This window comes from Cherax quadricarinatus, chromosome 33 (genome assembly GCF_038502225.1).
Source record: "Cherax quadricarinatus isolate ZL_2023a chromosome 33, ASM3850222v1, whole genome shotgun sequence".
Taxonomy (NCBI): domain Eukaryota; kingdom Metazoa; phylum Arthropoda; class Malacostraca; order Decapoda; family Parastacidae; genus Cherax; species Cherax quadricarinatus.
The window spans coordinates 33,515,221-33,529,123 of record NC_091324.1 but is presented as its reverse complement, the minus strand read 5'-3'; the positions used below and the strand labels follow the sequence as shown (position 1 = coordinate 33,529,123).

General features: G+C 41.3%; 1 protein-coding gene across 1 annotated transcript in view; it reads right to left on the bottom strand.

Moving 5' to 3' along the window:
- The window catches only part of LOC128693885 (uncharacterized), a 127,832-nt gene that overhangs the window by 67,202 nt on the left and 46,727 nt on the right, over nt 1–13,903 (bottom strand). The window contains exon 3 of the mRNA XM_053783749.2: nt 3,522–3,599. Coding sequence (XP_053639724.2) covers nt 3,522–3,599 — 78 coding nt within the window. The remainder of the gene's footprint in view (nt 1–3,521; nt 3,600–13,903) is intronic.

Below are 13,903 nucleotides of genomic sequence, written 5' to 3'. Positions count from 1 at the left end.
CAGTCCGTATGTTGCTAAACTGATGCTCTGTTGTCTAGATTAACCCAGACTTCTAATAGGAAGGAATCGGAACTAATGCTTACTGTATTATATTCCGTCAGAGGCACCAACTGTAACCCAAATGAACTCCTTCCCTCAGACCAGGAGTTTTAGCAGTAAATCTATCCTTACCCGCACTCAAGGCCACATCATCTATGGACTCATATTAGGTTGTAATTAACAACTTTGAATGAATGAAATAGATCGGACTGTCAATTTACGGACCGCTATTTGAGCCCCTCGTCTGCTCATCATTAGTCATGTTTCCTGATGCGAGCACATACGTGGCTGTGGTAAGCTCTGAACTTATTTCGTTCCACTCCTGTTTAGAATACAACTCATCACAAGCAGTACACCTATTAATGCATCCACGAACAAGTGGTTTTACGAAATTAACGAGACTGCAACTAGTCGGCGACTGAACCCGTATTGTTTTAGCCAGCCTCGAGGGAACCAAGCCAAAATCTCCCATGTGGGTCCCAGTTATCCCAGTCAATTTCTTTGTGGTTGAAATCACCCATGATTACTAACTTTTAGCACTATGAACTCTTCCTGTTGTTTGTTCTAAGGTGTCAATCAATGTCATGGCGTTTTCTTTATATTCCTGTTTTGGTCTCTTGTTGCTGAATGGTGAGTTTTAAATCACGTTTAACGTCACTCTTGGCGTCCCCAGACTTTGATTGTATTCCATTATGTAATCAATTGGCTCATTTTCATTTGCCCTCATCTCTTCAAATCTTCACTAGCAGAATCACTGTTCCCCCTCTCCTGTTTCCTGTTTATCCTTGTTATCTGGTATTCTGCTGGGAATATAGTATCAGTTATTTCATGTGATGTCAGCTATGATGTCTGGGTTTACCTTTGCTATTCATAAACTCATTATTTTTGTTCATTAATCAGTCCACATTTAAAATCGAGCAAATCCCCAGGACCTGATGAACTATTTGCAAGGGTTTTAAAGGAATGTAAAGAGGAACTTAGCAAACCTCAGGCTCTTTTTTATATATCACTACAAACTGGCATAGTGCCTGATAAGTGGAAAATGACAAATGTAATGGCTATTTAGAAAGGTGACAGGTCCTTAGCTTCGAACTATAGACCAATAAGCCTTACCTCCATAGTTTGAAAATTTATGGAATCAATAATTGCAGAAGCAATTTGTAGCCATCTTGATAGGCATAGATTGATTAATGGATCTCAACACGGTTTTACGAATGGGCGTTCCTGTCTTACGAATATACGTACTAACTTGTTTCACTAAGGTGTTTGAGGAGGTAGATCATGGTAATGAATGATGATAAATTAGACACATGTGCAACTCTTGGGTATCTTTATTGAGGAAACGTTTCGCCACACAGTGGCTTCATCAGTCCATACAAAGAAGAAACTTGAAGAACAGGAGGAGAATGAGATAATCAGTCCCTCAGCCTTGAGTCGATGTGGTCAGTTCATCAATCTTGAATAGAATACGGCATAAGTGCAGAGAATGAGCTTATAAACCGTAGGCAGGAGAGGTGCAGCAGTCGTAGGTGGTGTCACATTTGTCCAATGTGGAAGTAGGTCGTGCCCAAGGGTTAGGCAAGCGAAGAATTCCCAAGTATTAAGATCACAAGAAGATGCAGTGTCTGACAGGATTGTAGATCAATAGTTTAGAGAACCGACAACGTGTCGATTCTCTGAACCATTGATCTGTAATGAATGATATTGTGTATATGGACTTCAGTAAGGCTTTTGATAGAATTCCACATCAGAGGCTATTGAGGACAATTAAGGCAAAAGGAATAGGAGGATTTTTTTTTTCCTGTGTAGAGGCATGGGTGACAGATAGGCAGCAGTGAGTATACATAAATGGGGAGAACTCAGAGTGGGGATCTTCACGAGTGGTGTTCCACAGGGTCAGTGTTGGGACATTTCTTGTTCACAATTTATATAAACAACATAGATGAGGGAATAAAAAGCGGTATAAGCAAATTTGCTGATGACACCAAAATAGGTCGCCTAATTCATTCTAATGAGGACACTAGATCACTCCAGGATGATTTGAATAGACTGATGCAGTGGTCGGAGAAATGGCAGATGCAGTATAATATAGACAAACGCAAAGTTCTAAACACTGAACAAGAAAATAACCATGCCATATATGAACTAAATAATGAGGATCTTAATATTACTGATTGCGTGATGGATTTGGGAGTTTTGGTCAGCAGTAATCTAAAACCAAGACAACAGTGCTTAAGTGTTCGCAATAAAGCTAACAAAATCTTTGGCATCATATCAAGAGGTATAAATAACAGAAATCCTCAGGTTGTTCTTCAACTCTATATATCCTTGGTTAGGCCTCATTTAGGTTATGCTGCTCACTTGTGGTCACCGTATTAAAGAATGGATATAAATCCACTGGAAAATGTACAAAGGAGGATGATAAAGTTGATCCCATGTATCAAAAATTTTCCTTATGAGGATAGACTGAGGCCCTGAATCAGGGGGGATATGATTGAGGTGTATAAATGGAAAACAGGAATAAATAAAGAGAACGTAAATATTGTGCTAAAAATATCTTGCCTAGACAGGACTCGCAGCAATGATTTTAAGTTGGAAAAAATCAGATTCAAGAAGGATAGGAAAGTACTGGTTTGGTAATAGAGTTGTGAATGAGTGGAACAAACTCCCGAGTACCGTCGTAGAAGCTAAGACCTTGTGTAGTTCTAAAAATAGGTTAGATAAATACTTAAGTGGGTGTGAGTTGGACCTGACTAGCTTCTGCTAATAGGTCTGATGCCGTGTCCCTTCCTTAAGTAGATTTGACCTGATCTGACTAGGTGGGTCATTGGTCTAAGCCGGGAGGTGACTTATACCTGCCTCGTATGGGCTAGTAGGCCTGCTGCAGTGTTCCTTCTTTCTTATGTTCTTACGTTCATTTGTGTACCACACTGAGCTTTCTTTCCTTTCCCATGCTTTGTATGTTGTAGTCTGATCTTTTGTTTGTGTTAAGTTAGGGTTGATGTGTACATCAGTACAGGTGAGGAGTCAGAAGTGTTTTCAGACTGGATGTTTCTTGTCACAGAGAACCTGTAAATACTCTGAAAATTTTGCATCTGTTCACTGTATTCTTATTATATGAGCCCAGTGAGTCCCGTGCTCACCCATAATATCGTGAACAAGCTCCTCCCATGCCACATAATATCGTGAACAAGCTCCTCCCATGCTATATTGTGCATTAACTCTGTTTCCTCCTCAAGGGAATTTAATTTTCTATTCATCCAGTTTGCTCCTTAGACCATTAATATCATATCTAGACAGTGTCACTCACCTTCAACACTCACCTCCAACACTCACCTCCAACACTCACCTCCAACACTCACCTCCAACACTCACCTCCAACACTCACCTCCAACACTCACCTCTGCCTCTCCGGTCTGGTCGTTTCTCAGATTTACTATTTTTTTGGTTACATTCGTGAGAAAACAGATGTATGAACTCACCCACATGTGGATGAAGATGTTGAGTCCCAGCTCCTGGACCTGATTCTCAGCTTGCCACTTGGCAGACGCTGGATCCAACTAAAATGAGTGTAAATGGATAAACAACAGATTAAACATCTAATAATCAAAGAGACATTTACAGACGAATTAAAACAGAAAAAAAAGACATTTATTTTACCAATATATTCAATTAAAGAGAGAAATAAAGCAAGGAATAAGAAAAACCATAAAAGATTATGAAATTTAAGTAACAAGGGATTTAAAGTGAACACTAAAAGGCTTCTTTCAGGGAATCAAAGTGAACACTAAAAGGCTTCTTTCAGGGATAAAGAAATAAGATTAGGACAATAAAAGGCCCACTTAAGAGCTACTCAGGTCAACTTACTATCACCAACAAACAACTTTAACACTTTCAGTTCTGATTTTACGTAGGAAAGTGCTAACAAAAATCTAGGAATCTAAAATTGATATATGTCAGGACGAAAATAACTTGTGCAAGATTAAATTCATTAGTTCTTTGAGTCTCAGAATAATAGATGGTTTAAAACCAAACAAATCACCCAGTCCTGCCAAACTGTTTTCACGGGTTATGAAGAAATGTAAACAGGAATTTAGTAAACAATTACCTAGTCTTTTCCACATATCACTGCAAATTGGTATCATACCACATAAGCGGAAAATAGGGTATGCGGTACCTATCTACAAAGCGGGAGATAGGCCATTAGCTTCGAATTATTGACCAATTAGTATAACCTCCAATGTGGGAAGCTTGATGGAATCAATAACTGCAGAGGCAATTCCGAGATATAAATTAATCAATAAGCTTCAGCTTGGTTTTACAAAGGGGCGCTCTTGTCTGGCGAATTTACTAATTTTTTTTTTTGCTAGTAAATGAAGCGGTAGATCATGAAAATGAATATAATGTGTATATGGGCTTTAGTGTGACCATTGGTAGAGATCCACACAGCAAACTAAGGAAGAAAGTAGCGGCACACGGAATAAAGGGAAATTTTCTCCAGGATCAAGGCATGGTTAACCAGTAGGCAACAGGTTTGCATAAATGGGGAGGAATCACAATGGATACGCATCACAAGTGGTGTCTCGAAGGGTCATTATTATGCCCTGTTTTGTTGACAATACGTATTAACAACACAGATTAGGGACACTGCGACACAAGCAAGTTTGCCACTCACAATACAATAAGTTTGCCACTCACAATACAATAAGTTTGTCACTCACAATACAATAAGTTTGCCACTCACAATACAATAAGTTTGCCACTCACAATACAATAAGACTTCCAATAAATCATGTAGATGTCAATCGTTCGGAATGATTAACAGTAATCTAAAACCAACAAAAAATGTCAAGAAGTGTGATTAACAGGAATCTTCAGGCAACACATAGTTCCAGTCTCCGTATTACAGTATGAACATAAGGCTTATATAGTAGTAGACGAAGTAGATGCCATGTAACAGAAATCTTTCCTACAAGGATAAACGGATTGCACTGAATTTGTACTCTCTGGAAGAGTGGAGAAACAGAGGAAATGAAACTGAAGAGTACAGATGGAGGAGAGAAATATTTAACCAAGACAGATCTTGCAGCAGTGAGTTCAGATTGGAAAACCTTATTTTTTGAGAAAATATAAGAAAACACTAGTTTGGCAATAGAGTTGTAGATAAGTGGAAAACACTACCGAGTAGTGAGAACTTTGGGTAGATTTAAAAAGAGGTTGGACAAGTATATGAGTTCAGCTGAGTGAGAGTAGTTGGAATTGCTTGCCATGGGCCAGTAGGCCTGCTGCAGTGCTCCTCCTTTCTTTTGTTCTGATACTGTAGGTAAAAGGACACAAGTGCAACTAATGTGACATTTTACTGTGGCAACGTTTCGCTCTCCAGCTTTATCAAGCTGTTACATTAGTTACACTTGTGTGCTTTTACCTAACATATTGTAGGTAATTCTACCAACATTATGTTCAAACACAAGCACAAACACCTACGACAACATCAGAGTCAACATTTAAAGCCAATGTCAACACTATCAACTTAAATAAACAATCGACAACACTAACCAAAACATCAACACCAACACCGAAGCAAAAATCAAAACATAACATTACCAAGAACGTCATTATCCGCTTCAAGGTCAACATCAACCCCTACGTCAACATCAACCCCTACGTCAACATCAACCCCTACGTCAACATCAACCCTTACGTCAACATCAACCCCTACGTCAAAATCAACCCTTACGTCAACATCAACCCCTACGTCAACATCAACCCCTACGTCAACATCAACCCTTACGTCAACATCAACCCCTACGTCAACATCAACCCCTACGTCAACATCAACCTTCTACTGTCTTCAAGTTATGTCCTAGAATTTGTATTGATAAAGCCACTGGATGGCGAAACGTCTACAATAAAGATACTCAGATGTTGCACATGTGTCTTAATCTCATCTTGTCGGTATTATATACCATTCGTACACAACTTGTCAGACACTGCAACATCATGGAATCTTAATTCTGAGGACATGTACATAACCTTCACGACTACGACAACTACTACTACTACTAACCCATCTCTTTGGGAAGGACCTACTTCCACTGGGGAATCCCACCTACCAGTGAATATGCCCTCGTCTGCTTCACCTGACGTTACTATATAAGCGCCAGGCTCCTTTCTTCTGCTTCAGAATCTCCACGACTATGGTGCTCTTTGCACCTACTCCTAGGTTGAGGGACTGATTACCTCATCTTCTGTACATAGTTCTACTGTCTTCAAGTTATGTCCTAGAATTTGTATTGATAAAGCCACTGGATGGCGAAACGTCTACAATAAAGATACCCAGATGTTGCACATGTGTCTTAATCTCATCAACCCCTACGTCAACATCAACCCCTACGTCAACACATACATCATCATCAACCACGAAACCAGCGTCAACACATACACCATCATCAACGTCAACACATGTAGCATCAGACGAAGAATGAGGGGAGACCTGATCGAAGTGTATAAGTGGAAGATAGGTATTAATAAAGGGGATATTAACAAGGTCTTGAGGATATCTCTCCAAGAGAGAACCCGCAGTAATGGATTCAAATTAGATAAGTTTAGATTTAGAAAGGACATAGGAAAGTATTGGTTTGGAAATAGGGTAGTTGATGAGTGGAACAGTCTACCTAGTTGGGTTATTGAGGCTGGGACTTTGGGTAGTTTCAAATCTAGGTTGGACAAGTACATGAGTGGGAGGGGTTGGATTTGAGTGGGACTTGCACATCAGAGCTTATTTCTTGGGTGGCATTGAAAATTGGGTTGGTCAAATGTTTGTTAGTGGGATGAATTGTAAAGGACCTGCCTACTATGGGCCAACAGGCCTGCTGCAGTGTTCCTCCTTTCTTATGTTCTTATGTTATCAACGTCAACATCAACGTCAATGCACACACCATCATCAACCACAAAACCAATGTCTATACCTAAGTAATTAGAAATATAAACACAAATGCAGTATAATGTGATCCTTTATTGACTACGTTTCGCCCACACAGTGGGCTTTTTCAAGTCACAAACAGAACTACCTGGGGTGTTGTTGTTGTTAAAGATTCGCCGGTATTTTCCCGGCCCGGGCCCTTCCAAGTGGTGGCCCGGCACTGGCTCCCTGTCTAGGGAGTGTCTGAGACCTAAGTCTCCCATGGGAGGAGGCACAAGTACCCCCCTCATCTTGTAAGGTACAAACTCGGGCTCTGGCACCAACCATGCCCTAGAAGGGCAATGCATGGTGTCGATCGTGCTAGCGCTGTGCTCTCCTGTGTGGAGTGTCGTGTGTTGGTGTTCATTTTCATTCATGTTGATTCGCAGGTCCTTCTGGCCCAGGTCTTCTCCAGATGGTGACCCGGCAGTGGCCCCCCGGGTGGGGGGTGACGATAATCATCTTTCTTCTTTCTTGGCCCTCCGGTTGGAGGATGTCGTCTTCTTCTATCTTGCGCTGACTTCCCCAAAGAGAGGCGCAGTCGGGCAGAGGCAGCAGTTACAGGGTTGATTGGAGCCACACCCCAGCTTTAGCGGACAGCAAAGTGCTGGGTGAATGGTCATGGACAGTCGTGCTAGACGAGGGCACCGTCTTCAAGGTCCCCATTCTGAAGCATCCTGAATTTCCTCTTTGAGGTGTACTTGACTTCCACAAGGTGTTGGGTGTTGGCAGTGAGTAGTCTGGTCATGTCTGCAGTGGTGTATGTAGCAGTTTGGTCGTAGGTATACTTGACTGTTCCGTCCTGGAGGTGATGATGGATTTCTGAAGACAGCATTGTGTTCTTATACTCCTTGGTTGTGTAGAAGTATACACCCTTCAGATATCGGACCCGTTGTGGTGCAGCAGTGTCAGTGACAGTGGCATCGTGAGGTGCATCCGCAGTGTCTTGTGTTTTTGCTTTCTTGGCTGGTGGCTGAACTGGTGAAGGCGAGATTTCCGACTGGTCAGTTGCTCTAGCAGTGGATGAAAGCGGTAGTGGACTCTCATTGGTGGGTTTTGCCGACGTCTCAGAGGTCTCTGATTGGTCCATCTCTGTGTCTAGTGGAGGTTGTGACAGCGGTGGAGCAGCGGTGATGCTGGTAATATTTGCAGTAGATTTTAGGATCTCAGTGGAAGGTGGTGATGCAGGGAATGTGAGGCCAGGCATATTATTTAGTTTGAAAAGTTCATTGATGGAACCAGGCTCAGCTGCATTCTGTACATGAGCATACATAATGCAACAAAGAATCTTGGTGGAGTCGGCAATAGGTGCTGGCAGGGAAGTGGTGGGAGCAGCTTGCGTGGCATGTAGTATCTTGGTAGTGTCTGCTTGAAGCTTGGCGATAGCAGAATATGTGGTTGCTTGTGGGTTGGGTTTCTTTTGTTGTTGTTGTTTCTTGAGTATGTCTCTTCTGGTAGGGCACCTGGCAGCAAGAGTATGGTGGTCATTCTTGCAGTTCAAGCATTTAGGTGGTGAAGCAGTAGTGCAATTCTTGAAGTCATGACCCTCACGGCCACAGGTGGAGCAGAACTTCTTGTCCTTGGTAGGGCAATCATTTGTGGTGTGTAAGTATGAGTAACAATTATAGCACTGTGAGATATGTTGGAATTTCTCTGCTTCGATGAAGGCTGGGTTGATGTGGAAGTAGTGAATAGCCAGGCCCTCAGCGAGAGCTCTGGCTGCCATGTTGACGTCACTGAAGGTGACCTTCAGCATGGATGAAGCATTGGGTATTTTAGTAATGAAGTCCACCTTGGCCCAAGGGTTCTTTGCTTCGATAGATGACTTGATTTCTTCAGTGGCCTGTACAGTGATAAGGTTGTCGAGTCGCTTGAGGAACACAGTTCTCCTGGCCCTCAGTGCTGGGGAAATCAAGACAAGAAATCCCTGGTCTCGTAGAGTGGTAGTAGCAGTGGTGGTAAGTAGTTTCTCAGCCTCTGTGTCGTCTGTACAGACGACAACAAAGGCCTCTTTGAGCGATAAAATCGCATTACATTTGACTTGCAGCCTGCCACTAACGACAGCTGCAAGTGCTAGTTTGGACGACTCATTGGTTGTGCCACTCGCTGGTTTGATCTTTACTCTGTTAGAGTAATGCATCGTGAGTGATTACTAGTGACATGAGTAAGTTTGCTGATGATACAAAGATAGGCCGTATAATTCACTCTGAGGAGGATATCAATACCTTATTAATATCTTCTTTGTTTATGCCCATCATTCACTTATACACCTCAATGATATCTCCCCTCATTCTACGTCTCTCCAGAGTAGTTCTGTTTGTGACTTGAAAAAGCCCACTGTGTGGGCGAAACGTAGTCAATAAAGGATCACATTATACTGCATTTGTGTTTATATTTCCATTGTGTCGTTATTTTATACCATTTATTTCCACCTAAGTAATTAACTACACTTAGGATGGCGAAAATTAGGACGACGTTTCGGTCCGACTTGGACTATGAACTAGTGACTCACTGTGTGACTTGTTAATGGTCGAAGTCGGACTGAAACATGGTCACAAGTTTGAGTCAACAGAGTGCAGGTTATCTGTGTATTCCAACCATTTTATTGTGACTTTTATTCTTTACCATCATCGGTGTCAACATCAGCAACAACATCAACAATAACACCAACGTTAACTCCAATATCAACATTAATACCAGTGTTAATACAAACACCAAAGTAACCACCAACACAAACATCATCATTAATACGAACACTAATGTCAAAATAAAAGTCAGTTCCAACATCAACATCGTCACCGACGTCAAAACTAATGTCAATGGCAACACCAGCGTCAACAGTCTAGTGGCCTGTACACCTGCTCGTAGCACCAATGAATGAGCAATGAGGAAAATTCAACAGTGAGTAAACACTTAATATATTTCCTTTACTAAATATGAGTGAAAGTATATGTACAATACACACACACACACACACACACACACACACACACACACACACACACACACACACACACACACACACACAAAGAGACTAGTGCAGAAACTGGAGGATCAGGCGCGTAAAACAGGGAGAGCACCTGACAGGGAGGTAACGAGTCATGGTACGGGATGAGGTATCACAGTGGGCACCTGTGACGAGCGGGGTCCCACAGCTGTCGGTCCTAGGACCAGTGCTATTTTTGGTATATGTGAATGACATGATGAAAGGGACAGACTCAGAAGTGTCCTTGTTCGCAGATGATGTGAAGTTAATGAGGAGAAATAAATCAGATGAGGATCAGGCAGGACTTCAAAGAGACCTGGACAGGCTGGACACGTGGTCCAGCAACTGGCTTTTTGAATTCAACCCTGCCAAATGCAGTCATGAAGATCGGAGAAGGGCAAAGAAGACCGCAGACAGAGTATAGGCTAGGTGGCCAAAGACTGCAAACCTCGCTCAAGAAGAAAGATCTTGTAGTGAGTATAACACTAAGCATGTCTCCAGAGGCACAAATCAACTAAATAACTGCTGCAGCATATGGGCGCCTGGCAAACCTGAGAATAGCGTTCCGATACCATAGTAAGGAATTATTCAAGACACTGTATACTGTGTACATCAGGCCCATACTGGAGTATGCAGCACCAGTTTGGAATCCACACCTGGTAAAGCACGCCAAGAAATTAGAGAAAGTGCAAAGGTTTGCAACAAGGCTAGTTCCGGAGCTCAGTGGTATGTCCTACGAAGAAAGGTTGAGGGAAATCGGACTGACGACATTGGAGGACCACACTTCTCTTGAGTGTTTATTGTGTTTTATGAGACACTTTGTTCACACTTACGCACAGATCGTTCTTTGTTGGTTATCCTGGCGTCAGTGTCACTCTCAGTAGAGTCAAAAGTAATCTCAAGACGCCACAGCGCCCCATGCCGTCACTGCCCCTTGCACAAAAAATAAGCTGACATAGTACTTTTGCTTCCTTGCCACTTCCTCGATGAAGCAAAGCAGAATGTTTGATTCTTGCTGTCTTAAGCATAGACAACAATGTCCACTGTCTTTACTATGGTAACAAAGTGGGAGCAGGATTTTCCTTAATTGTCCTGCTAAAGTAAGAGATGAACTGTCTTTTATTAAGCTACACTTTGCAACACAGGACTGCAAGGAGCAGCGGTCACTTGACCACGTCGCATACTCGTACGGCATCTGTGATCAATTACTCACTGTAGCAGTAAACAAGACCCTTGCCCCTTCTGAGAAGGCTGGGCCCCTCAGGGCTGAGAGGGGCTCAAGGGGCTGAAGGGGGCTGATATCCCCCTCCTGGAGAAAATTTCTCCACATATGTCGTGCCGAATGTGTAAAACTGGTCAGTTAGCAAGAACTCATTTAAAATTAAGTCCTTTCTGAAATTTTCTCTTATACGTTTAAAGATATATTTTTTCATTAATGTTAATGTAAAAAATTTTAATTTTGCACCAAAAGAATCTTAGAAAACTTACCTAACCTTATTATAAAAAGAGCAATTTATTTTAGCCTAACCCAATTAAATATATTTTAAATACGTTTACAATAATTTAATACTAAACAAACACAGTGAAATATTTTTTTTTCGTTAGGTTCAGAATGATTTTGGCGAAATTATTGCATACACAAATTTTCACTTGTCCTATATGGCAAGATGAGCGTTGCTATTTAAGCCAAGATCGCAAGTCCTGCCTATTCGGCACGACATATATATATATATATATATATATATATATATATATATATATATATATATATATATATATATATATATATATATATATATATATATATATATATATATATATATATATATATATATATATTTTTTTTTTTTTTTTTTTTTTTTTTCAACAAGTCGGCCGTCTCCCACCGAGGCAGGGTGACCCAAAAAAGAAAGAAAATCCCCAAAAAGAAAATACTTTCATCATCATTCAACACTTTCACCACACTCGCACATTATCACTGTTTTTGCAGAGGTGCTCAGAATACAACAGTCTAGAAGCATAAACATATAAAGATACACAACATATCCCTCCAAACTGCCAATATCCCAAACCCCTCCTTTAAAGTGCAGGCATTGTACTTCCCATTTCCAGGACTCAAGTCCGACTATATGAAAATAACCGGTTTCCCTGAATCCCTTCACTAAATATTACCCTGCTCACACTCCAACAGATCGTCAGGTCCCAAGTACCATTCGTCTCCATTCACTCCTATCTAACACGCTCACGCACGCTTGCTGGAAGTCCAAGCCCCTTACCCACAAAACCTCCTTTACCCCCTCTCTCCAACCCTTTCGAGGACGACCCCTACCCCGCCTTCCTTCCCCTATAGATTTATATGCTTTCCATGTCATTCTACTGTGATCCATTCTCTCTAAATGACCAAACCACCTCAACAACCCCTCTTCTGCCCTCTGACTAATACTTTTATTAACTCCACACCTTCTCCTAATTTCCACACTCCGAATTTTCTGCATAATATTTACACCACACATTGCCCTTAAACAGGACATCTCCGCTGCCTCCAACCGTCTCCTCGCTGCTGCATTTACCACCCAAGCTTCACACCCATATAAGAGTGTTGGTACTACTATACTTTCATACATTCCCTTCTTTGCCTCCATAGATAACGTTTTTTGACTCCACATATACCTCAACGCACCACTCACCTTTTTTCCCTCATCAATTCTATGATTAACCTCATCCTTCATAAATCCATCCGCCGACACGTCAACTCCCAAGTATCTGAAAACATTCACTTCTTCCATACTCCTCCTCCCCAATTTGATATCCAATTTTTCTTTATCTAAATCATTTGACACCCTCATCACCTTACTCTTTTCTATGTTCACTTTCAACTTTCTACCTTTACACACATTCCCAAACTCATCCACTAACCTTTGCAATTTTTCTTTAGAATCTCCCATAAGCACAGTATCATCAGCAAAAAGTAACTGTGTCAATTCCCATTTTGAATTTGATTCCCCATAATTTAATCCCACCCCTCTCCCAAACACCCTAGCAATTACTTCCTTTACAACCCCATCTATAAATATATTAAACAACCATGGTGACATTACACATCCCTGTCTAAGACCTACTTTTACCGGGAAGTAGTCTCCCTCTCTTCTACACACCCTAACCTGAGCCTCACTATCCTCATAAAAACTCTTTACAGCATTTAATAACTTACCACCTATTCCATATACTTGCAACATCTGCCACATTGCTCCTCTATCCACTCTATCATATGCCTTTTCTAAATCCATAAATGCAATAAAAACTTCCCTATCTTTATCTAAATACTGTTCACATATATGCTTCAATGTAAACACCTGATCTACACATCCCCTACCCACTCTAAAACCTCCTTGCTCATCCGCAATCCTACATTCTGTCTTACCTCTAATTCTTTCAATTATAACCCTACCGTACACTTTTCCTGGTATACTCAGTAAGCTTATTCCTCTATAATTTTTACAGTCTCTTTTGTCCCCTTTCCCTTTATATAAAGGGACTATACATGCTCTCTGCCAATCCCTAGGTACCTTCCCCTCTTTCATACATTTATTAAACAAAAGTACCAACCACTCCAACACTATATCCCCCCCTGCTTTTAACATTTCTGTCATGATCCCATCAGTTCCAGCTGCTTTACCCCCTTTCATTTTACGTAATGCCTCACGTACCTCCCCCACACTTACATTCTGCTCTTCTTCACTCCTAAAAGATGGTATACCTCCCTGACCAGTGCATGAAATTACTGCCTCTGTTTCTTCCTTAACATTTAAAAGTTCCTCAAAATATTCTCGCCATCTACCCAATACCTCCATCTCCCCATCTACTAACTCCCCTACTCTGTTTTTAACTGACAAATCCATATTTTCCCTAGGCTTTCT